The sequence below is a fragment of the Mya arenaria genome, chromosome 10 (assembly GCF_026914265.1).
Source record: "Mya arenaria isolate MELC-2E11 chromosome 10, ASM2691426v1".
Classification (NCBI taxonomy): Eukaryota; Metazoa; Mollusca; class Bivalvia; order Myida; family Myidae; genus Mya; species Mya arenaria.
Window position 1 is genome coordinate 53,748,604 of NC_069131.1, and position 27,285 is coordinate 53,775,888.

The 27,285-nt window shown below is 35.7% G+C and overlaps 1 protein-coding gene across 1 annotated transcript; it reads left to right on the forward strand.

Annotated features, from left to right (window-relative positions):
- The first annotated feature begins 4,070 nt into the window (after positions 1 to 4,070).
- On the forward strand, positions 4,071 to 14,370 carry LOC128204817 (gamma-aminobutyric acid type B receptor subunit 2-like). The gene is made up of 11 exons (XM_052906227.1): positions 4,071 to 4,170; positions 4,406 to 4,489; positions 5,365 to 5,518; positions 6,228 to 6,363; positions 7,663 to 7,770; positions 9,065 to 9,187; positions 10,291 to 10,471; positions 10,983 to 11,137; positions 12,313 to 12,400; positions 13,198 to 13,295; positions 14,221 to 14,370. Exons 1-11 carry the CDS (start codon positions 4,071 to 4,073, stop codon positions 14,368 to 14,370), a joined length of 1,377 nt encoding a protein of 458 aa, XP_052762187.1.
- The last annotated feature ends 12,915 nt before the right edge of the window (positions 14,371 to 27,285 follow it).

Here is a 27,285-nt window from a genome sequence, read left to right on the forward strand (position 1 = left end):
GCTTAACTCTGCAATGACGTTACTAGCTTCGTGTCAGTCAAAGGTGACCCTGAGTGAGAGTGGGTGGATCTGCACCTAAGTAAGGTGTTATTGTTGTATAAAAATATCACATAAAAAGGGATTTTCCGAATAAAGCACCTTTATATGTTATGACATTGGGAAAAAAAATGATATGCTTTTCGGTGTTTTATAAAGTTTTATCGGTGAACTTAAACTGATATTTAACAGTGTTTCAAACAAAGAAAATATCAGCTTCATCATTTTGATATTTAGTCCTTTTCAAGCCTAAATAAAACGTCAGCGCGCACAAGGCTGGGACACAATTTCAAAATTGTTTATTTTCGAAAAGAGTTTTCCGAAATTTCCGCGGTTTTTTTCGAATAAAACACCATCATAACGCCATTTTATATTCGTTTAGACATATAACATGTTTGTTTCAGTGTCAGATAGCAATACAATCGACCTCGTGATCACTAAAAGTAAAAATGTTCAATATCACGTTTGATGCTTACTCGTTGAAATATATGGGACACTGAACAACCAATAACAGTGTGTGCTTACCACGTGATAAATTACGTCATAATTATATGCTTCGTCGGAAGGCAAAATTTGCTTCGAATGAAGACTTAAAACAGAGATAACTTTTCTTTTTCTTTACCATTTTCAATGAAAGAAATGGCAGTCTATCCCGTTTAAAGAGCCCCGCTTTTGTTTTATTACCGGAGTTTGATTTGATGATTAGTTTATTCAAACACTTCGACAAACCTCTTTTCAAAATAACGTTTTGACAGTGCTCCATCAGGCGGCGGTTTTTTGAAAAGATTTGTCGTGTTTTAAGAAACTTAACTCTTTATCAAACACGGGTAAAATACCGAAGGCGGGGCTCTGTTAGCGTCATAGACTGCGCTAACTTTCATGTAAAATAGTCGGGAAATAGTAAAGTTATCTTTGTTTAAAGGCTACATTCGAAGCAAAATATTGCCTTCCGGCATTGCATTTATGACGTAATTTATCCCGTGGTATACACACACTGAATAATCCTCCATGTAATTGAGGAAATTAATGTTTTTCTATTCTCCGTCCACTTCATTTTAGTGTCTTGAAACAAAAACAAATCTATTCCTGAAATGGCATTAATGATATAAACGGAAATATGAAGTATTAGCGTGCATTAAAATCTCATTTATATAAGCTTTTAATGATGATGTAACAAATGGATCGTGTCAAATCATCATGCCATACAGTACTAATCTGAGTTCAGACTCATGCATGCAACGCTGAACATTTTGGCCAAGGTTGTATCATCAAACTACAAGCAAATCTAATATATTTTACACGTGTTGAAGCAGAAATAGCATAGTTGTTATTGAGCTAAGAAATATTATCATAGTTTTTCTGTCAAAAAAGTTATTTAGAAATTAACATCACTGACTTGTTTGTTTACATCGGTTGTGACCCGTGGTGACCCATGTGAGAACCCCTTTAAGCCACGTGATTCCTAACCCGTGGTGACCCATGTGAGAACCCCTTTAAGCCACGTGATTCCTAACCCGTGGTGACCCATGTGAGAACCCCTTTAAGCCACGTGATTCCTAACCCGTGGTGACCTATGTGAGAACCCCTTTAAGCCACGTGATTCCTAACTCGTGGTAACCCATGTGAGAACCCCTTTAAGCCACGTGATTCCTAACCCGTGGTGACCCATGTGAGAACCCCTTTAAGCCACGTGATTCCTAACCCGTGGTGACCCATGTGAGAACCCCTTTAAGCCACGTGATTCCTAACCCGTGGTGACCCATGTGAGAACCCCTTAAAGTCACGTAATTCCTAACCCGTGGTGACCCATGTGAGAACCCCTTTAAGCCACGTGATTCCTAACCCGTGGTGACCCATGTGAGAACCCCTTTAAGCCACGTGATTCCTAACCCGTGGTGACCCATGTGAGAACCCCTTTAAGCCACGTGATTCCTAACCCGTGGTGACCCATGTGAGAACCCCTTTAAGCCACGTGATTCCTAACCCGTGGTGACCCATGTGAGAACCCCTTTAAGCCACGTGATTCCTAACTCGTGGTGACCCATGTGAGAACCCCTTTAAGCCACGTAATTCCTAAACCGTGGTGACCTATGTGAGAACCCCTTAAAGTCACGTAATTCCTAACTCGTGGTGACCCATGTGAGAACCCCTTTAAGCCACGTGATTCCTAACCCGTGGTGACCCATGTGAGAACCCCTTTAAGCCACGTGATTTCTAACCCGTGGTGACCCATGTGAGAACCCCTTTAAGCCACATGATTCCTAACTCGTGGTGACCCATGTGAGAACCCCTTTAAGCCACGTAATTCCTAACCCGTGGTAACCCATGTGAGAACCCCTTAAAGTCACGTTATTCCTAACTCTGAAGTGAATATTATTGATATTATTTCATACGTAAGTTTAATGACATACAAATTATGGTTCTATGGTCTGTTCCAGGCCTGAACAAGAGTCTGAAGTACTTGGACGAAAACGGCCTTAATCTTGAACACTACAACTACACTGAGCCATACCTCGACGCGGTGATGAAAGGGATGCACGAAGTTTTCTTCAATGGAGCAACGGTATTCTACCATTATGTTCTATGTAATACTTTGTGTTTGTTTTGTGTTCGTTACAAATGAGTCGGCAGGCTGGACGCCGAATTAATTGTTAAAAAACCCATAAAGAATGCTTACTTTCAATGAATACCATTCCTTTATGATATTTAAAGTGACGACAAGAAAGTATAGAGGATATTCGTTGATTACAGTGTGAGAACGTACTTTTTGTCACAAATTTCCTAGAAAACATATGTTCACGAGTGGCGAAGCTACTTGTTAACTTTTGCAGCCTTTTTAAATTTCAAACTATTATTTGATGCGCCATTTTTAGGTTCAAAAGTGACGTTTTAAGTTTTGATCAAGAGAAAATAACTACAATGCATTTTAAAAGTAGTTCTTAAAGATGATTTTAAACACCTTAGTTTGGAGTGAAAATACAAAGCCTTTCAAGGACCCGTTTGATATTATTACAATTTATGTATTTAAGGGACCAGTTCACCATTTTCCGCTTTATTCATTTCAGTGTCCAGGTTCATTATTTTACACTATATTTATTTCAGTGTACAGTTTCATTATTTAACACTATATTTATTTCAGTGTCCAGATTCATTATTTTACACTATATTTATTTCAGTGTCCAGTTTCATTATTTTACACTATATTTATTTCAGGGACCACTTTCATTTTTTACACTTTATTACAATTTATTTATTTCAGGGACTAGTTCCATTATTTTGCATTGTTTTAATTCAGGGACCAGTTTCATCATTTTACACTTTATTGTTTTCAGGGACAATTTCATTATTTTACAATTTATTTGTTTCAGGGACCAGTTTCATTATTTTACAATTTATTTATTTTAGGGACCTGTTTCATTTGTTGTTTTTTTCACTTTTTTATTTCAGGGACCAGTTTCATTATTTTACAATTTATTTATTTCAGGGAACAGTTTCATTAGTTTAAAATTTATTTATTTCAGGGAACAGTTTCATTTTTTCCTATTTATATAAGGGACCTGTTCATTTTTCACTATTTATTTCAGGGATCAGTTTCATTTTTTTTACTTTATTTATTTCAGGGACCAGTTTCATTTGATAAAGCCGGTCACAGAATTGGACTTTCTTATCTTGAACAAGAATTCGGCAAGTGATTGTTGTTATTATACGATGAGTGTTAGTGTTTGCTTCAATATAATAAAAAAACTACCAGAATTATACATAATTAACTGACATATTACATTTTGTATGATCCATTTCGTCAATACAATATATTAGTGATTCCGCTACTTCATCTAGCATGTCTAATATCCTTACTAATTGTGAAGAGAAAATTGCTAATCACAGCAATTTCTATTGTTCTTTTTTTAGTTAATCAAAAATCAGCATTGTGAAATCTGAGGTCTTAGTAATAGTTGGATGACAAGAAAAAGTAATCTCTTAATGATTAAAAATGGGCGGAGTGAGCGGAACGAGCCCTTCTTTATCATTACGATATGACTTCAGGTCATCTAACTGACTTAGAATACAGCCTCATTGGCTATCACATTGTCAACGCAAAATCTGACACAGGGAGTGTGTATGGGATGAGTGGCAGTAAGCGGACCTTTAAGCACCTGCAAAAGTTTGAAAATCTTTATAATTAAAGCTAGTGAATGATTGCCTATCTGCAATTTCATTGGCTAAAATGTACGTTGTATTGTAATAGGTGATATAACGTTTGACTTAGAGTAAAATTAGTAAAACCTAATAAATTGATTTGTTATCATAAGAACGTCATTGTAATCCAAAGTTTATAAAGATTAAATTTGCTTTTTTCTTTTTATCTCAGACGATGTACGAGTTGATGTAGCATCCTTTGATCCAAAAAGTGGAAACCTCACGTGGCTTGTTGAACCCTTGTCGCTTTGGCCTGGTACGGTATATCTGCTGATTGTATAAATACCTAAGGTTGCAGTGATGAAATATATTTTAGAACAATTGTGAATAAAGCTATGATAGATCATACTAAGTCACTCTCGTTGGCACAATGTTCCAACCTAGTTTGGTCTTGCGTTGATGGAGAAACCGTAATACCCGGAGAAAACCCACTTATCCGGCTCGGTGGCCACTCACCAAACTCAACTGCGCCTGGGCCAGGGTCGACTTGGTGAGCAGCGGGTGTGCTTACCGGACAACCTATTGCTTTAGTGCTTTTATATACGTTCCAAAGATCTAATTAAAACCGTTTTTTTCATCATGGTTTCTCTAATTATTAACTCGACAGGACGCACAGCCTGGGGCCAATTGAACTGTTTTCAAGACAAAAAACAACAATTATTAACGTGTCAGCTCAAAATATCTCAATACTTGTCAGTGCGCATGCGCAGATCGCTAAATAACCAACATACATGCAATAAAACCACTTTATTTCATGAAAACTTTTGCGGTGGTTATAAATGTAGATTTTTTTGTATTGATTAAAATCAGACCCCGTCCGGTGATCCCATTAGAGGAGGCACGAATGTAAAACTCTAACACATTAGGTCATCTATGTTCTAACATCGCATTGCCACCATGACGAAAGTCCTTCAGTTGCCCACGAGGTGTTTAACCAATTGCCTTTGCGAACGGAATCGTCTAATAAAGTTTATCCAAATAATGCAGTGCGATGATTACTTGGTGATAGAAGAAGAAGAAGAATGCGTAACTGAATATTTTAAGGCATTAAGATTCTGGTGTAAAGTTGTTGACCATTTTCATATACACATTGACTAATGTATACGTTAAAACGGTTACTTATCATTTCAGACACACATAAGGCGCCAAGCGACATGTTTACTTACCAAGACCGCCCTGTCCCTGCAAGCCTTGTGTCATTTGTCGCAGTCATAGTAATGAATACATTCGGTGCTGCCATGTCATTTGCATTCCTGTTCTTCAATATCTACTACAGAAATAATAGGTAAGTCTTAATTTTAGAGTATATTACTTTTTATATGTTTTTGATTACATATTCTGTTTCATAACATGCTTGGAATGTTTTTGCACTTTTCAATTGGCGGAGAGGCTGTCATGTGACTAACCATATAAAGTGATATTTACCGGCAAAATCGTGATATATTTAGTTAAAACATATTTATTTTGCAACGATTGTGAAACAAGTAATAACAACGTTATATACTTCATTCTCACTGGCATGATTTTACGCGAGACTGGTCTTGTGATGTGGGAAACCGCAGTACCCGAAGGAAACACTCTTGTGTGACCCCAAACCAATTTCATAGGTGATGTTTTTGTTAACAAACCTGAGTGTGTAACATGGGTAACATGACTTGACCTCTCTCTCGTACGATTAAATCAGCCACCTGAAAAACACGTTAGTTACTTCATTTCCTTAGCATAACGATTTTAGCCGTAAGTATATTATTACAATGTTATTTTCGATAGATCATATTCTTCACATCTGAGTAAAAAAATATTCGTGGGGGTTTACAAGACAATCTTATTTGTTTTACAAGAAATGTGATTTTGTGTCGTGAAAAGATAAGATCTTGTTCTTCACACATACGCCAAATAGGGTCCTATACGTCACAGGTGTAAGGTTTGTGGTCTATAAAAATGGTTCTTCAGACACGCATTCGTGATTGCAAGCTACTAATGATATATTTCAGGACGATCAAAATGTCAAGTCCCATCCTGAACAATGTGATCATTGCCGGATCTCTGCTGATGTACATGGAAGTTGTTGTAGCCAGTGTGGATTATCTGCAAATCTTTCAAAAGGATATCCGGAGTTCTTTATGCATGGTATGGATCCTGGTTTGTGCCTCTAAACAGGGTTTATTTTTGAATGTTTGACGCTACTGGGCGTGTCCCTGCAGTTTCTATTATGCTATTTGAATGCATGGTGTACAGATTACATATGTACTTCAAATTTTATGTAAGTCTACGTTTATATACGTGTGTCACATGGCTTCATGTGATGAAAAATAAATTACCACGGCCGCGTTAGACAGTTGGTCGCTTAATACAGGTGACCACTTAATACCGGTGGCCGTCTGACCAGGTTTGACTGAACCACTAACTTTATGTACGATTACAACGATTGTGAAGGAAGTAACATTAACTTATACTAAGTCACTCTCCTTGGCGCGATGTTGATCGAGAGTGTGGTATAACGTTGTGGGGGAAACCATAGAATCCGTAAAAAACCCAAACTCACATGTGCCCAGGTCGGTCAGGAATCAAATCTGGGTCGCCTTTGTAAGAAGCGAGATTGATCATATCATTAATTTCTGATATTTGCTGCACTTACAAGGACTGTTTTATATGTAGTGTTCTTTCATATACGTCGTTCGGCATATTTATTAGATTAAATTCGGATTGTGTGTACAAAATATCTAGAAGGTCATGGCCAATGCGGACAAATTCATATACAAAACAGTGTTTTCAGGTCATTCAATGCATATGTAGTACAACTTTAAACAATTTATAAGACATTATCATGAATATCGAATGAACATGCACAGCAACTACATATGATAGGTAAATAAAGGACTACCAGATGTTTTCCATCAATTATTATTTTTTGAGTTGTTTTAAGTCTGACAATGTAAGTGCTGAAATCTTATAATAATGCTTTTGTGTTGTCTACATCAAGTTATAATTATTTTGTAGATATATTGTAGCATCAATATGAAGCATTTCAGAGATACCTACATTTTTTATGGCAAGCAGATGCATTTAAACAAAATTATAGAGAAAGATAACTACAGTTTGCAAAGGAATGTATGACATATTACATTAATACAAACTGATCAAATTTCTGGCTCGAGAATATCTATTTTTAGATACATTTGGTACTAGTTCATACTATTTTTGTAGTTTTTCCATTCCGAATATAAACCATTATTTCGCTTTAGTTTTTAGGCTATATGCTTAGTCTCATAGGGTTAACTGCTAAATTGATATTACTACGAGATCTACTTGCAACGTTATTAAATTTATAGATTTTTGATATTGTACCCGTCTATATACAGTCGAGGTTGTTTTTGGTGGAAAATGACCAAGGTATTCCGAATAGAATTATGGATTATGTTTTTTCAGGCGAAGACATGGCTTCTTGCAATTGGGTTCACGACCTTGTTTGGAGCATTGTTTTCCAAGACATATAGGGTGTATGTTATCTTCCGGAATTATCCACTGAAAAGAAAGGTATGTCTAAATTCAACAAAAACACTATGTTGTATGTATATCAAAGATTCAACCTATGGATCTATTTATATGATTGTTTTATTTTTGTATGATAAACCACTCTGTGTAAACATCGTGATAAATTACGTCATAAATGTTCAAAGCCCCGCTGTTGTATTCGGAGTTTGATTTAGTGATTAGACAAACCTGTTTTCAAAATAATGTTCTGATAGTGCTCCACCAGGCGGCGGTTTTGTGAAGTTTGTCTAAGTGTTTTAAGATACTAAACTCTAAATCCAACTGTGTTTAAAGACCGAAGGCGGTGCTCTGTAAGCGGCGTAGACTGACCTGTGTTTCATTTTAAATGGTGAAGAAATGGTAAAGTTATCTTTGTTTAAGGTCTGCTTTCGAAGCAAAATATTGCTTTCCGACGAAGCATTTATGAAGCAATTTATCACGTGGTAAACACATACTGTAAACGCCATCTTATTTAGTCCTAACAGAAAAACATTTCTCAAAATAGCATCAGTCCCTTTTAAGCTATGGCCACTATATTTGTTTGACATTGTTTATGTAATGTTCAATTTTTGAGAGTTTTCAAACTTGTATAGATAAAAATATGCTCATGATAATAAAATAATTTCGACTAAAATCAAGATTAAGAAAGATATTTGGCTAATGAAAAGGCTAGATAAGCTTGTAACGCTTAACAACTTCAGATTGTCAAAAACATCTTTAATCATCAAATAATCTTCAAACCGGTAAAAACCTAAACTAAAATTCAAACTTAAAACAGAAAATGTCTATACATATGTTTAATATTAGTAAAGATATTATATCATCTAATTCAAGATTTTTGTTGCGGTTGTTTAGAATATATAGCTATGTTTGTTGTTTATTTTAAATAATTACATTGTTAACTTAATTGATTAGATTCAAAATGTTATATTTGTTAGTAAGACGAAAAAGGTTTTAGTGTTTTCTAGATTAAAATGCTTGCTAATTTTCTAGATATAGACTTTTTTAACTTAACTAGTCCGATATTTCCTTTATAGTTTTTTTTTAGGTAAAAATGTTACAACTTTATCTAGATTAAAATGTTATAGCTTTTTCTAGGTTAAAAGTTATAACTTTACCTAGATTAAAATGTTATAGCGTTTTCAAGGTTAAAATGTTCTAGCTTTTTCTGCATTAAAATGTTATAACTTTTTCCAGGTTAAAAAGTTATTACTTTATCTACATTCAAATGTTATAACTGTACTTAGATTAAAATGCTATACCTTTATCTAGATTAAAATGTTATAACTTTATCTAGGTTATCAAGGATGCACACCTGTTTGGGCTTATCGGAGCGTTCATGAGTATCGACCTTGTCATTCTAATCCCCTGGACTATCATTCATCCAATGAGGAAGGTCGAAATCGTCGCAAGAAGTGAGGTACGTTTAAGCTTATTTTCTGAGCATATCGCTTTTTAAAGATTACGTAGAGATTATCTATTGGGCGGCATATTGAAATGATAAAACATGACTATAGAGATAAGCCTACCAACAAACATTTGACTGCGGTACTGTTAAATGACACTAACCCAAACCGTTATGGCAAAGCAAAATTATGCAAAATCAATAATATTAAAGTAACTTAAGAATTAAATGTGAAAAAATGTCTTCAAATGTAGGCGTACGTTCAGGTATAGTTCGTACACATACAGCACTTTGTTTAATATGCCCCACTTTTGACTGCACGTGACCTTTATAATACGATTTCAAGGCCTGCAACTTCATATATTTGCATACTAGGCTAGCTCATGCATATTTATTTGCATACTAGGCCTGTTTCTGCATAATTTCTTCATACTAGGCCGGCTCCTGTATCATATCTATTTTTTGTATACAAAGCCTCCTCATCCATTTAATTTGACATACTCGGCCTGCTCATACACATTCATTTGCAAACTAGGCCTTCTTCTGCATATCCATTTGAATACAAAACTGGCTCCTGTAAATGTATCTGCAAACAATGCCTGCTCCTGCATATTCATTCTGCATAGTAGGCCTGCAACTGTATATGTATTTGCATACTAGGCCGGCACCTGCATGTTCATATGCATACCAGGCCGGCTCCTGCATTTTCATTCGAATACTAAGCCAGCCTCTGCAATTTCATTTGCATGCTACGCCAGCTCCTGCATTTTCATTTGCATAATACGCCAGCTCCTGAATTTTACTAGGCCTGGCTCTGCATTTTTGTTTTTACAAACTAAGGTTGTTCCAGCAGATATATCTACATAGTAGGCCTGCAACTGCATATTCATTTGCATAATCGTCCTGCCACTGCGTATTAGTTTGCATACTATACCGGCTCCTGCTGATTGCATTCAAGGCCTGCTCTAGCACATATGTATGCCTACTAGGTCTTCTTCGGCAGATTTATTTGCTTAGAAGGCCTGCAAAATATATTCATTTGCATACTAGGCCTTCCCCACGGATTTGTTTGAGTACAAGACTGGCTTTTATTTGCACCTGACTCACTCTGTTTTCAGTATTCCACAGATAACGACGTAATCTGGTCGGTCATCTACAGTTACTGCCATAACCAGTTCGAGGTCTACTGGATTGCCGTTGTCTATGTGTACAAGGGACTACTCCTCGCCTTCGGTGTCTTCCTCGCCTGGGAGACGAGACAAGTTACCGTGCCTGAATTGAACGATTCTAAATACATAGGTCTGTAAATGGCAACTTAATTAAGGATACTTTCTTTTCCATGTCTCTACGTTAATATTGATAAATATGACGTTATTTGAAAATAGATGTTTATTGTTGGTAAAAAGAACCTCATACCAATGATACGCAAATAAAGGTTGAGCTTGCATTGACCATTATATACTCCATTTGGTATTTTGTATCAGTGTTTTGATACTATAGTATAGAGAATGTATACCGCATGTATATATCTCAAAGTATTAAACGACAAATCATATTTTTAATAATGAATTCAATTCCGTATCATAATAAAAAAAAACTTTATAAATGTAATGTTTTCTTGTTTTGTTTAAGAAGACCAATATTTTTTTTGAAAAGCAAATAATTATCCACATATTACTATTAAAAATCATCTAGATTTAATTTGACTCAGCAAAAAACTAGTATAAATATGCCAATGAGCATCTTATCAAAGATATAAGATTGCCTTCTGCAGTGCGTGTATCTATAATGTGGTAGTAATGTGCTGCAGGTGCGTGTATCTATAATGTGGTGGTAATGTGCGTGTTTGGTGTGCCCCTGTCCCACGTGATGCCAGAGGAGGAGACAACTCTTCTCTACGTTCTTGGTTCTTGTCTAATCATCTTCGGGACAACCGTCTGTCAGTGTATAATATTTATACCTAAGGTAAGGTGTCAAGTGACTTATGTAAAGTATATGAGACTTATGTGAAGTATATTTCACATCTATTTGGGACAACCGTCTGTCATTGTAAATCTTTGGGACGACAGTATGTCAGTGAAAAAAATCATACTGAAGGTAAAGTGTCTATTGACCTCATGTGAAGCATATGTCTCATCCTCTTGGGACAACAGACTGTCAGTGTATTACCTTCATACTTAAGGTAAAGTGTCTATTGGCCTTATGTAAAGCATATATATGTCTCGTCCTCTTTGGGGCGACAGTATGTCCGTAAATAATATTCATACTAAAGGTCAAGTGTCTATTGGCCTTATGTACAGCATATGTCTTATCCTCTTTGGGAGAACCGTCTGTCAGTTTATAATCTTCATACTAAAGGTAATGTGTCTATTGACTTTATGTAAAGCATATATATGTCTCATCCTCTTTTGGGCGACAGTATGTCCGTAAATAATATTCATACTAAAGGTCAAGTGTCTATTGGTCTTATGTACAGTATATGTCTTATCCTCTTTGGGAAAACCGTCTGTCAGTGTATTATCTTCATACTAAAGGTAAAGCGTCTATTGACCTCATGTAAAGCATATATATATCTTATCATCTTTGTAACAACCATCTTTCAGTGTATAATCTTCGTTCTAAAGGTAAGGTGTCTGTTGACCTTATATTAAGCATCATTCATAATGTCTAAGACTGCGAAAACGGACTTTTTTATTCTGGAATGTCATAGGAAAAGCACAAATTTGGGTTGGTTCCGTTTATATGTCATGCTTATTAGTAAACGAATTAAACGGGAACCAATCTATTGACATTTCCGGGATCAAAATGATTGTCAAATGATTGTCATAAAATAAGAAACGTGCGGGCCATCGTATGTGATCTTTAATTCTCTGGCAGAAATTGATATTTATTATGTCTAATGATCCTCAGCACAAGCGTCCGTCAAAATTGATATTTACATGATAATTAATTATCCAGTAATATTAACCTTTGTGCAAATTTTATTTAAAACGGTTATTGGTCGAGCCAAGGAGCAAATTCTTAAAGAAAATAAATCAGTGTTTTTTATTTATTCATTGTTTGTATACCTCTAAACAATCGAGCATCGTGTTCTATTTAACTTAAGACTCATAAAGCATGTTTTTGTGCTGTATCTGCAGCTACAACTTCGTCACCAGGTCGGCGGTCGTTTTCTGACGACTGAAATGGCAAAGCGGGAACAAACACAGACGCTTAACTCCGCAAATGGTATATTTTTCAATATCGAGAGGTGAAAGCCAAAAGGTTCTATCTCCTTCTTTATTTAATGTCACTTAGAACCTTTCCGCATTATCACCTCGATATGCACGTTTGTTTTTGTAAGGTATAGCATTATAATGCATAGCTGTCTCAACGTTGTTTTAACGTTGTATGAAGGTTGTGTATTGGTTGTACAGACGTTAAGAAAACCTCAACATTCAAAACGTTTAGACATCGTAAGCGGTAACGTTGCTACAACATTGACTCGACCGTGTCTCAACGTTTTTTGTTTTCTCGGTTCTTTCTCTAAAAATAACACTTTTCCGTATGAATTGTTTTTTCGTTTTAATTTCATCACTGTCGAGGCTTCTTTTATTTCGAACTGTATGAAGTTGTTATCGTTAGTAACCACTTGTAAGACCATTTTAATACCTTAAACGAAACACAGCATTTGTACATACGAGTCAAATCATAAAATAATAGCTTTCTGTTTGAGAAAGTTTATACATTATATATTTTTCAACGATTGTGAGGGAGTATTGATAACTTGTACTAAGTCACTCTCGTTGGCACGATATTGCGCGACAGTGTGGTCTTGTGTTGTGAGGCAAACCGGAGTACCTGGAGACCCCCCCCCCCCCCCACTTGTCCGGCTACATGACCACAAACCAACCTCACATGCGCCTAGGCCGGCATTCGAACCTTTGTCGCCTTGGTGAGGAGCGAGTCCGCTGTTGGAGTTCGTTTTTGGTGTTTCAGCCAAAGTAACCATGAATGAGATCTTATAAACCATTGTTCACTTCCAGATGTGAAACTAGGTGTTGACCTTCCAGCAGCTCCAAACGCTACCGATACAGACAATGTGAAAGAAGAAAATAAACTCCTGAGGATGAGACTGGCATCGGTACGTAAGTTTGAAAGTGATTGAAGTTAGCGTTTTGATACTCGATTGAAATTTTGGACTCTCGAATTAAAGGTTTTAAAATACATGTATGTATGCGCTTGAAACTAAGAAACTTTTCGACAATGCCTGAAATGGGGCTCATACAACTTAACAATATCAGACATTGATTCTGCGCTACAATAACAGGCTGTGAAGTCCATCCTTGTGTCTTTTGAGTTCAGTTTATTATAATTTATATTAAATTTAGTTCTATCCTCTAAATGATAGCTCGTATGATTGCCACATACCAATTAAATCGATATATTAGAAATGCAATATAATTTTGTCAAGATATATCTGTTAAACATGCACCCGATATTATAAATCTTGCGTTAACTAGCACATGCCATAAGTATAGAAAAAGGTAAAGTAAGTGATGTATTACGTAGGTAACATAATTAATGATAAATATTTTTTCATCTAATACAAGAAATACAGAACTGAGGATTGAAGCTGCACTCTTACAGGTTGACCGTTTAGACATTTTTTTTTGTATTTTTTGTATTTTTTTTTGTCTTGGAATGAAACTATGTTTGCGTAAATATCTGCAAACCAGTGATAAGAAACTGCTGACAAATGATCAGATCGCAGATTTTTATATTTTCGTTCCAAAAACAATGTTTTATGGCTTAAAGCGTTACAAATGGTTTAAGAAAAAAACATAAAACATCATTATTTGAAATTAAATATAAAAATCTGCGATCTAATTTTTGTCAGCGGTCTTACATGATTGGTGTTTATACATTTTCGCATAAAATGGCTCGTTCCAAGACAAAAAAAAGAAGAAAAAAGTTGTCAAATCGTTCAATCTGTTAGAGTGCAGATTTAAAAGTTATGAACATGATTAAGCAGCAATATTTATAGCAGGTTTGTACTGTTTTTTCAGGAAAGCATAGCAATGGCGCGATTAAAGAAGAACCTATTTCAGATGACCGGAAACATCCATTTCTACAAGTCTGGTACAGACTACGTCCTTTTTAAGACTGACGGGGCGTCTACGTCGACTGAACGAGAACAAAAGAAAAGCAATGATTGAAATGAACATGAAACAGATGACGAAAATGTGAAGCTTAACTCTTATAAAGAATGGAACATTGGTTAAAAGATTCCAACGACAGTGTTATGCTTCTAGGATTGCCTTGATCTAATAGTTGTGCTGTTGATTATGAATTAATAGATTTACAATTGCGTAGTCCTTTGTATAGATAAAACTTGACATTCATATTGTATAACACGCAAGAAGGTATGACGCCATCGTTTATTTCAATATTGCACACCGATCGGTTTAGAGCGACCTTTTTTTTCGCCAATGACATACGACGTTACACATTTTAGTTTTTCTTTTATACAAACGTTTGTTGTCGGTTGCATTTGTTTAAGTTTTAAAACAACTTCTAAATTGCAGAAGATATTACGAATTTTTAATCGTTAATACTAATTATTTAAGATACAAAGAAAATCATTGATCGCATTTTTTCTTTGACGCTGTATTAACGCAGTAGGGCGAGCGAGCAATAAATACAAGAAGCGCTAGCGTACCCTACTGCACTCATACAGGATAAACGCACGAAAAAAGATACCTATCCTGAAATAAACACATCCATATTACAATATAATCAGTGTATTATGTGGTTTGTAGAAGAAACACACATAAATTTATGACCTTGAGTTCTGTATCATACTGGTATTTTTATCTCGGGTCAAAATGTTACATTTGTGACAAGTGCCATATAATTTAAAACAATTAACTATAGAGGGTAAACAAAATGTTAGTATTGTTGTTGGGGTAAGACGTAGCGGAGTTTTATAGGGAATTGGTAATCTTAAAACTACTCTGACGTTCAAATGCAACTAGGTTCCGCGAAATGGTAATTGTTTTAAACTCGACACCAGGAATAAAATGAAAGGCTAAGGGGATGTATAGTGTATACACACGTAACTTTTCAAAGAAGTTTGACGTGATTCGACTGAATGTTAGCGTCCAGAAAGCTTGAAAATGGTTCCTTTAAAACCGATCCTTAAGGGACCAGACACCAGATGATACCATTGCAAGAAAACAGAACTTATATAAAAGTGATATCGTTGTGTACAACGTATTGAATCTTACTAATGTATCACATCGCTTACTTCACATGTATCTTTCGCAGTTTTTTGCTTATTGTTCCAATTCGAAATTATCTGATTAAATCCCAGTAAATTTGAAAATAGCGGCGGTATATGCATCCCGTACTAATTACGTGACTTTCACATGCTTAAATATACACACTATAACCTGGGAATCCATTATTCGCTATTTTAAACAGGTAAACTCAGCTGAATTAGCTACAAAATATTCTTTATAATGATGTAAAATGATATATTATCAGCCTCATACTAGCTCGTTTTGATAATTCTAGGCTTGTATTGAGGTAATATTGTCTATGCCGATTCTGAGATCATCTCATGTGTAGTCCATTAAAACATCTTACGACAGAGAAAAGTGTTCCTACCCATCTAACATATTAAGACATTCATCTGTTGACACCTCGCTCAAGTGCACGGGCGTACAGCTCAAAACGCTTCAGGAACGTCACTGCTTTTGGTATTCAGGGTGATAAGGATTGATCTCCTTTACATAATCGAAAGTAAAATATAAATGGTGAAATATGGTTGTCCGGTTAGCGCAGTAGATTGTGCACTTACTTCTCACCTGGGCGAACTGGGTTCGATACCTAAAATAAAATAAAAGATGCATAATCATCATACAAGCAGAAAGGCGTTTTTGGACGGTACTGCAAGTACCGTTCATAGGTACCATGCTACTTTTCGACAGGCGTGCATCAATTGGTTCCCGCATTCAAAGTTGAATACAACAGCAAGCGTAAACTGTATCCAGCATAATACACCGTCACATCACTCACATCACCGTCACATTACTCTAAGCGAAACGAAATAATTATCTGATATCAGAACACGCATTGTATAGATGAAAAAAGTTAAAGACCAAATCTAATTCAGAATAGAAAACTGTTCATTCAACTGCTGTTTCAATTATGTTCAAATTCGGGAGTAACGTATTCATTCTATGTTCAAAATAGATGTTTGAATACGCACATGGTACTTCTTTTCTCACCTCGATTATTATCATTTATGACCTTTAATAATTAACTCCGAAATTTTAGAACGGAAAAGGTTTCTTATTTATTATTTTATCACGGTCATTAAGAATTTATAAAGTATAAAAATGGATAATTAATTATAATTCTACAATCTATCTTTTAGTTTTAGTTTATGGAAAGTTACTTTTGTTGGAAATTAATTTAAGTTCGTCGTTTGAATTTCGTTCAGTAATAATCGTATTAATTCGTATTAATTGAGCGTACATTTACGAAGTTTGAGAAAGCAGATGGATGATATCGTATTTTAGTCTAAAGTAATTATATGTGGTGGCTTATTATAAACCCATTAGTTTTGGTAAACTATATGTAGCCAAACGGTTTATATAACCATTGAAGACGGTATAACAAGATTTAGATATGTTCGCAGTTTGTTAACTGCAATAACAAAGGAAGTAGGTCAGCTGCCGTGTGAAGTAAGCAGGTCAAGAATGTGCTATTATTGAGTAAATATTGAGTGAATGCTATTTTGTTTACAGACTGAATTAGATCATGATTGAAATTGTATTTGAGCTGTCTTAACAAATGTTTACATCAGTGTTTGTGATATGTTCAATAATTATGCTGTTGTTGAAGGTATCTTTGTGAGATATACATGCTAACTTGTACATATATACTAAAATAAAACACTTGTCTTAATTGCATAAATTTGATTTATAACACGTCGAAGCCTTGCGCAGGCTGTGGGCATAGCAATTTTCTTTTCTTAATAGTTATTAAGCCTGATCCAACCGTTAAACACAAGTTTTAAAAGCAGCCGTTAGACCGTAACAGTATGAACTTACCCTCTACACATTTTGGAGACAAGCTTGCCTTAACTTTAATAACAAACAAAGATACACAGTGGTCGAAACTAGCACTACCCTGTAAGCAAAAATCTGAAAGATTTTTTCTCTCTGGCTGGTGAACATCCAAATGTTGGCCTGAACAGTGCATTGTCAAAAGGAATAGCTCTTTTTTCCTTTAAGTAACAAACCCGGTTAAAACCTGTATTTCAATGTAGTCGATATTGAAAGTACAACAACATTTGGTAGTATTGCTTATAATATCAGTGATTTAAATTCAAATGAAGAAAAATTGTTCAGGCAAAGCTTAATTATAATTTTTTTTAGAATTAAACATATTTATTATTAAACAAATAATCTAAAGTTGAAGAACATTTGTATTGAACATTAAAAACATAATCTGTATTGGAAGTTGGAGTTAAACAACATTCTTTGTTGAATATTGAACAAATAATCTGGAGTTGAACACTGAACAAATAATCTAGAGTTGAACTTGGAGTTGAACATTGAACAAATAATCTGGAGTTGAACTTTGAAGTTGAACATTGAACAAATAATCTGGAGTTGACCATTGAACAAATAATCTGTAATCTGGAGTTGAACATTGAACAAATAATCTGGAGTTGAACATTGAACAAATAATCTGGAGTTGAACATTGAACAAATAATCCGGAGTTGAACTTGGAGTTGAACATTGAACAAATAATCTGGAGTTGAACATTGAACAACTAATCTGGAGTTGAACATTGAACAAATAATCTGGAGTTGATTATTGAACAAATAATCTAGAGTTGAACTTTGAGTTGAACATTGGACAAAAAATCTGGACTTAAACTTTGAATAAATAATCAGGAGTTGAACTTGGTGTTGAATATTGAACAAATAATCTGAGTTGAACTTTGAAGTTGAACATTGAAAATAATCTGGAGTTGAACTTGCAGTTGAACAACATTTCTGTTACTGAACAAATAATCTAAAGTTGAAGAGCATTTGTGTTGAACATTGAACAAATAAACTTAAGTTGAACAGCACTTGTGTTGAATATTGAACAAATATTATAACACAATTTTATATTGAATGTTTAGTTTATATTTATATTCGAAAACTTTTTTCCTTAATTATTGAACAAACTTTTTGGAGTGTAACTTGGGAATATCTCGAATTTAGCTTGGGAGTTGACAAACACTTTTTGTTGACTATTGAACAAACTATGCGGAGTTTAACTTGTGTGTTGAAATTGTATGAGTTAATCAACCCTTTATGAATCACATTGACATATAACAGTGTTGAACAATCACTTTTTGCCAAATATTCTGGATCAAAGTTTTGACATGTTTAAATCTATAGCAGTACTGTAGATGCACAGGCACAAAATGGAATTGTGTGAGTTGGACCAACATTTTTTCATATATTGTAAAACTTGTGAATGTACATCATGTAGTTAAGTATAGGCGTTGGGGTTCTAAATCTCAAAATTTGGTGTAACAACTATTTATCTACTATATGCAGACAAATAATTGCACATGTAAACCATATATTAGTACTCTCTGCAAATTAATAAATATCTTATAAAGCTGTTTCAACTTGAGCTTCTAGCTTATTATGGAGCTAATTGACTTTTGATAAACTGAACAAGTAAATTGAATTCAGAGTAGATGTTACCGATTGATATTCAGGATTCTTGAATGGACATTCAAAATGGATTATTCTTTGATAACTGCTGCTGATTTTAATCAGGCTGCTGAATGCTTGCCAGAAGAAGCTAGAGGAAGACAGTGTGTTCCCAATTGTGTGATGGTTTTAGTGACTGTGAAGCATTTAAGACCCGTGGAACAAATTCAAAAAGAAGATTTGCATGACATAATGTTTGCAGGCAGCTATCTGTATTGTGCACTTGATGTGACTGATGACAGTTCCGGATTAGTAGATCCTGCAAATGTTCCATCTGTAATATTATACAGAGGTAAAACTATACATGTTACGCATAATGCTGTGCTTATGGTTTTATCGAAAACTATTGTCACATTGATGGTCAGAATTTTTTCCAACTAGAACATGCTTGTAATACTGCATGTACTCTTTCGCCATATTTCATCATTGTATTCAGCGGATTATCTGTTGGATTGCATTTTGATGGTTCATACTTTTATGTTTTTGACAGTCATTCACGAAATGAACAAGGAATGAGTTGTCCAGTTGGAACATGCGTGTTTGGTCGAGTTCTGTCTCTACATTCTTTGTGCAGGTTTTTGCGTTCCTTGTCAGTTTCTGTTGGCGAAACCCAGTTAGATGCTTTGCAGTTTGATTTGCACTCATTTTCTTTTCTGAAACGGAGAAGAATCTATGACAGAACTCTCCGAATCCTTAACAATAGAAGTGGATACAAGATAAAGCATAAACAATCCAGAGAGGTTATGAAGGATCAAGTCAGTTCTGAAAGTGACATCGAAAGTAAGAGGCAAAAATGCATAATCTGATGGAAGGAAAACAATTCCAGATGTGTGTTGAAGACATGCATGTTACAGATATAGAATCTGTCAATACAGGTGTCTTGAATTCTTCTTTAGGCAATGAACATAATGATATTCTTCCTGAAGGTGAAACATTTACAAAACAAAGCAAAATGAGGGAACTAATGAACAGTCAAAAATATCAAATGTTTGTTGACGATAGGCATGTCCCATATTCTGACTGCACAAATGAATCACAGTTTTCTGAAAGGAGGCAAAGTCTGTGTTCCATTTTTAGAGACCTTGTTTCTTGTGGACCTGATTATGTATGCTCATGTTGTACTCAGACATTCTTTAGACATTCCGTGAAAAACGTTGCAAGACTGCGGGCCGAAAGGAAAAGTGAACTTGGCTCTTACCTAAATAATTACACTAGCGTTGATTCCAAAGAATGGATTTGTCAAAGTTGTTGGAATGCAATTAAGTCTGGGAAAACACCTCAGTTTTGGTTAAACAACGGGCTTAAATTCCCTGTCAAGCCCGAAGAACTGAACCTATCAAATCTTGTAGAAAGGCTGGTGTCACCGAGATTACCTTTCATGCAACTGCGAGAAATGCCAAGAGGAGGCCAGAATAATTTAAAAGGCAACATTGTCAATATGCCTTCCGACGTCAATAGTACAATCAAGTCCTCGTATGTTGAATGAAAATGAAACAATCATGTTGAAATTAAAACGCAAACTGTCTTACAAACACCATGTAGCTTTTGAAAACATCAGGCCCAACAAAGTCTTTGCTGCAGCTAAGTGGTTGGTTAGCAATAGTTCATTGTTCAGGAATGAAGGAATTTCAATCAATGAAAATTGGCTCCGGCAAAAATCATCAGGAAGCATCGGAATTTTGTGAAGATCCATCATGCCCTTCTACCACTGTTGCAAATGATACGAGTGATGGATGGACTGAAGACTGCAATTTCTCTGATCGACCTACTGGCAATTAAGATACTTTTCTTACAGTCTGTTGATTTTAGAGAGTTCAATCAAATACTATGTGTTGCTCCTGGTGAGTGCAATACCCCTGTTGGCCTTTTTCAGGACTTCCATTCTGAATTCCTTTCTTTTCCCTCAATATTTTGTGGTCAAAAACGTGTAGACAACAGTGATCGTGTTGTGCCGCTTCACTTCAGCTCTATATGCAAGTGGGAACTCAGAAATGTTGACAGAAGAGTTGCAGTATGTATTCCAAATGTATTTTTCAAACTCAAAAGACTGCAAATTAAGCAAATAAGAGACAAAGTTACTCTAGCTGTCCGTAAATGTAAAACAAAGGGAGTGAAGTTCACAGCTGGGGATATTTTGACACCTGGATTTGTTGACAAATTAACTATGCAAAATGATGGCTACAATGTACTACGTACTCTACGTTGTTCACCACCGTACTGGGAAAAGGCTAAACGTGATGTTTTTTTCAATGATTCGACAACTGGGCATACCAACTTGGTTTTGTTCGTTTTCGGCTGCAGAAACAAAGTGGGAGGCATTATTGCGTTCATTGTCAAAATTGGTCAATGGTGAAGATTTATCATCCGAGGAAATAGAGAAATTGTACTGGCAAGAAAAGTGCAATCTCATTAAGTCAGACCCTGTCACCTGTGCAAGGTACTTTGACTTCAGGGTGCAAACTTTCATCAAGCATGTGTTGAAAAACAAATATGAACCGGTTGGCCAAATCGTTGATTATTTCTATCGTGTAGAATTTCAGCATCGTGGGTCTCCCCACATTCATATGCTCATATGGATTAAAGATGCTCCAGTTCATGGGATTTCCTCTGATATAGACATATCAAGATTTGTTGACAAATACATAACTTGCTGTAAAGATGAAACAATGCCAACATTAATTAATTACCAAACATACAGACATGCCAAAACGTGTAGAAAACGAGGACAGGCAGTATGCATATTCAAATTCCCTTTACCTCCTATGCCTGAAACAGTTGTGTTACACCCCTTGGAAGAGGCTAACAAGACATTGTACGCTAAAAAGTACCAGCAAATCATGTCAGATCTGGAAAACATGCAAAAAGCAAATGGCGTCTTGCATCTTTCATTTGAAGAATTCCTTTAAAAACTAGATGTGTCATTAGAACATTACATGCTGGCTGTCAGGTCAACTATAAGTAGGCCAAAAGTCTTTTTTAAAAAAGAGCGATTTCTGAAATTAAACAGTTACAACAAAGTTTTGATTCAATGCTGGAAAGCTAACATGGACATTCAGTACATATTAGATCCATACGCCTGTGTTTCTTATATAGTTTCCTACATTTCAAAAGGTCAGCGTGGCCTTTCAAACTTACTCCAGGATGCTTGTACAGAAGCCAGAGAATTGGACAGTGACATTCGACAAAAGGTTAGAAGAATTGGCAATCAGTTTCTGTCAAGTGTTGAGATAGGTGCTCAAGAAGCTGTATATTTAGTTTTACAAATGCCTCTGAGAAGATGTACTAGAGAAGTAGTATTTGTTGATACTACTAAACCAGAGAAGCGAACATCCCTCCTGAAATCCTTGTCTGATCTAGAACAACTACCAAAGAACTCAAAAAATGTTGAGTCTGACAATGTCCTGAAGAGGTATAAAAGAATACCAAAGTCATTAGAACAACTGTGTTATGCAGATTTTGCTGCTTGGTATGACTTATGTAAAAGATCAAAGATCATCCAAAAGACAAATACTGACATTGAAGAATTGCCTGAGACTGATAATGAGTATAATCAAGATGATGACTTGGAATACAATGAGGATGATTTGCAGAACACTGACAATGATGCAGCTGGTGCAGTTATTGAATTTCGCTGTGGTACAAGAGTACGAAAACGTTCGCGCAAAAAGGTTATTTACAGTCACACCACTTCAATAAATGATGATAAAGAAGACCATTTTCGGGAGAAGATAATGCTTTACACACACTGGCGTCTTGAAGAGAATGATTTGTTAGGTGGTGTGACAACTTTCGAAGAAAGCTATCATTTAAAACTACAAGAGATTGTCAAAAACATTTTGCATTATGAAAAAGTTGATCCTGTAGACTATGAAACGAGCCATATGGAAAATGCAAACAATGATGACAACACATTGGTTCATCCTGAAGCTCGTCATCAAGATGTGTTAGATACTGATGAAGGTACCAACCCATCAAAATTGTATGGTTGCTTTGATCCAGGAGTGGGTGCACATCATTCCTATCATCAGTATGATATTGGGAAAGATATTGGAGTTGCCAGACATTGCGTAACCAATGATATCTTGCCAAACAAGGAAATGGAGAATGAGAAATACTTGCAGTCAGTGCGGCTATTGAATATAGAACAAACATGTTTTTTCTATCACATTCTTCACAAAGTGAAAACAAATCAAGTACCATTTCATACATTTTTGTCTGGTGGTGCTGGTGTTGGTAAGAGTGTGCTGATAAAAAGCCATTTGAGGTATGATGATCCAGATAGCATAAAGTTGTTGTTGTGTGCTCCTACAGGCAAAGCTGCCCACAACATTGGTGGCAGTACAATACACATTGCTTTTTGTATCCCAGTCAGCCAGGGTTTTCCATTCAAACCTTTAGGTATGCAACAGTTGAATACCATGCGATCCCGTTACCATGACGATGAAATTTCCATGGTTGGTCGAAATATGTTCCATTTCATAAATTTGAGACTACAGGAAGTTATGGGAACAACAAGTCTATTTGGTGGTGTTAGTGTACTTGCGGTTGGGGATTTGTTTCAACTTAAACCAGTTTTTGACTCCTGGTTATTTTCTCAAGTTTACCGGCTGCCAGTACTTGATTGTATGGCCACAAATCTTTGGGTTGATTTGTTTGACTTGTACGAGTTAGAAACATTCATGCGACAAAAAGATGATCTCGCATTTGCACTTCTTCTGAACAGATTAAGAGAATCCAAACACACTGAGGAAGATTTAAAGTTATTGCAGACAAGGCAAATAGATAAGTCAACTGTGACAAATACAGAAATAAAAAATGCCCCACTTGTTCTGCACAAGGAAAGAGGTTTTCTCCCATAATCAGAACCTTCTTTCAGAAATGGATCAATCAAACTTGGAGCAAATCGAGGCCATTGATGCTATTTCAGGAGATTTGAACACGGCTTTGTGTGAAACTGTTTTGTCCAAAATTCCAACAGACCCAAGCAAAACAATGGGACTTTCAAAGCTGCTTACCCTTGGGCTCAACCTTCCTGGGGAAATATGTTTAAATGTAGATACTGAGGATGGCATTACCAATGGTGCAGCGTGCACGATCAAGAAATTTGATTTCAGGGTGCAAAATTCATCCAGATGTAGCATTGTTTGGGTTTTGTTTGAGGATGGAACAATAGGTAGGAAATGGCGATTACGGTACAAGCATTTGTATGTGGAGGGTATATCTTTATTATGGACACCTATTCTAGAAACATGAAGGAAATTTTCTATTCAGTATTTCAAAACATACCTTGTCACCCGAAGACAGTTTCCAATTCAAATGTCTGCTGGGAAAACCATACATAAAGCTAAAGGTTAAACAATAAAGACAGGTGCTGTTCTGGATTTAGGGTCTTCAAAAATTGAACACTTACACTACGTTGGCTTGAGCAGAGTCACACGTCTGTCTGACGTACATATTATGAAATTAAATGATAAAAGGATCTCCACATCACAGGCTGTAGCCACAGAAATGCAGAGGCTCAGAAGCAGTAGACAGTTTAAAGAATGTGTGCTTAATTTAGGTTCATTGTGTGATGGAGAAATTCTCATTTGTTTTCAAAACTGCAGATCTTTACAAAAGCACATTGAAGATATCAAACATGAACATAATTTGTTGCATGCAGACGTAATAGACTTTGTAGAAACAAGGCTTCATAGTCCTTTGAGTAGCGGATATGAGTTGGATGGTTTCGATGTGTATTGTTCCAGTGTTGATCAGTCATCTCATGGTATTGCCGTGTACCATAGGAACGTTGTCAAAAGGTTTTCAGTCAATACCTTCGCAGGTATCGAGTGTGCGATTACACAGTTTAGAATTTTTTTATTTATTTGTTTCATATATTGCCCGCCTAAGGTAGCAACAACTACAAACTATTCAGTTTTTTTCGAAGAACTCAAAGAAGCCATTCCTGAACAAGTCAATATTGTTTTGTTTGTAGATTTCAATTATAATCATAATGAAAACACTTCAATTTCAAATGTGTTCAGCAGTCATTTTCATTTACGCCAGTTAATAAGTTCAGTTACAACTGATTATGGCTCATATTTAGACCATATCTACACAAACTTGGAATCTACCTGTTTACAATCTTATGGCACACTAGAATCATACTACTCTAATCACAAACCATTGTTCCTTGCTCTTAAAGTTGACTGAATTTTTGTTTAATGCTTTAAGATGATCATAAGTATTGTTGCAGACTATGCTACGAATCACGAAGAAATGCTCACCAAAAAGACAATGGGCCAACCTGACAACCTTACTTTCAAGAAGTTTTTCATATTAACCTATTAGTGGTCTGCATTAATGTGTAACAATGTCTCAATCTGTTTTATGAAACAGCTCTTTGTAAAGTTTACCGTCTTGGCATGACTAGTGAACAGTAGCATATAATCACCAGACCAAATTGGGTTGTGTGCAAAATAGGTTTATATCTGTTTGTACCAGTGATTAGCTAAAGGGCTTGTCTCGACATAAGTGTATGTAAAGTAAGGTTTTTAATTTAACCATTACAGTGATTACACTATCAATAAACTTCTTTTAAATATTTGCCACCTTGAAAACTTATTACTTGTTTAAGAACTGGTTGAGGCTGTAAATGGCAGTAAATGCTTCTGTAGCTCAGTGTTGTTGTACTGCAAATGAACCGTAGTTACTTTATTTTTCATAAAAAAATACTGTGCTCCTAAATTGTAATATATTACTTAATAAGCCATTTCAATTAAATGTAAAATACTTATTTGCAGATGACATCCATCAAAGAAGCCTTTGAAAAAATCAAGTGGGCCATAACTCATTTATTTGAATGTCAAAATATGTGGGAATGCGATATACTGCAGCAGCCCAGATGGCATTTAGTGAAAGAAAAGCTTTCATCTTGCCAAGGTTTATTGTGACTCCAATTCCAGCAAATCAAAAGTTGGATGCTCTCTACCATCAAGAGACATTATTTGGAAGACTGAGGACAAGACAGTCCACATTTTCAAAAAACAAAAGTCCTGGTAACAGATGTTTGAGTGTGCGTGAAATGCAAAGGCTCATGGGGCAAGCCCTTGTTTACCTCCTGGGACTGCCACTGTCTCCTCCAGGTGGCTCGCCAGTCACCACAGAAAACAAGGGTGTGTGTCTCCAGCATAATCGTCCTGGAATGTAATCTTTCATACATTTTTTAAACGGCATTTTACCTTCAATATACCTATAAAGAAGATGAATAAAGATTTATCTATTCACTGGTACCAATTTATACATATAACATTACTTAGTGCCTTAAGTTTAAACCCTATTTATTTTACAACAAATGTAAAGAATGTTGTACGACCTTATACTTAGTCACATTTGACAGCACGATGCTCAATAGTATAGTCCTGTGTTGTGTGGGAAACCAGGAAATCCGGAGATAGCACTCTTGTCTGGGTTGGTGACCACCAACAAAACTCACAGGCTTAGAATCAAACCCATGTCGCATTGGTTTTAAGTTAATACCGTTCCAAGGGAATGTATACCTTCATCCCTTTCAAACACCATACAGTACATATGACCATAACTTCTTTCAGTTTTGCATCTACTGCGTTTCTGTACAGTAAATGTAAATTACGCAGATTATGTTTTTATTTCCTTCTATCTATGCAGGTTGAAGCTCAGCACCTAATAACAAGGTATACAATTATGCTTCATGCTGTAGACAGAGAAATGGGAGGACAGGAGACTTACTGATGTCATGCGTAAATGATGATGTCGTTGCCAACACCCACAGCTCATTCACATCACCTACTACACAAACAAACAATATACAGGTAGTTAAAAATTGTGTTTGGCCAGCTCAAAATCATTCTTAACACAATTTCTGCATTGATGGAGCTACTATACTGTATCTGCTATAGCTGTCAGTTCACCCCTGCCAGGTCATACCTTAAACAAAAACCATCATTGCAGTTTCAATTACAATTAAATAATTTCCATTCAACTAAAATAAATATATTTGTTTACATGAAATATCATTAAAATTGTGCAGTACTAATCAACACAACAAAATATATTTCAACTAACTACTATGTACACAGAATGTTCAAGGTTAAAATTTAAAAAAAAAATAGTATGTGTGAACATTTGCTGAAAAACTGAGCTCCCCTAGCAAAAGAGACCCAAGAGAGCATCAAGGTCGTCAACCTACTGCAGAGTGGAGATTCATTTGGCTATGTCACAAGGCTGACTGTTTCCATAGAACTTATTTTGCTTTCTTACTCTACCTAGACACATTGTGATCAACTGACAGCAAATAGAAGTGTTCAATTTCATCTTAAA

Bases quoted from the DNA above. Each gene is read 5' to 3' on its own strand.
- LOC128204817 (XM_052906227.1), top strand. From the start codon at position 4,071: ATGACTTCAGGTCATCTAACTGACTTAGAATACAGCCTCATTGGCTAT. The intron at 6,364-7,662 runs GTATGGATCCTG...ATGTTTTTTCAG, and splicing joins TCCGGAGTTCTTTATGCATG to GCGAAGACATGGCTTCTTGC. The intron at 12,401-13,197 runs GTATATTTTTCA...GTTCACTTCCAG, and splicing joins GACGCTTAACTCCGCAAATG to ATGTGAAACTAGGTGTTGAC.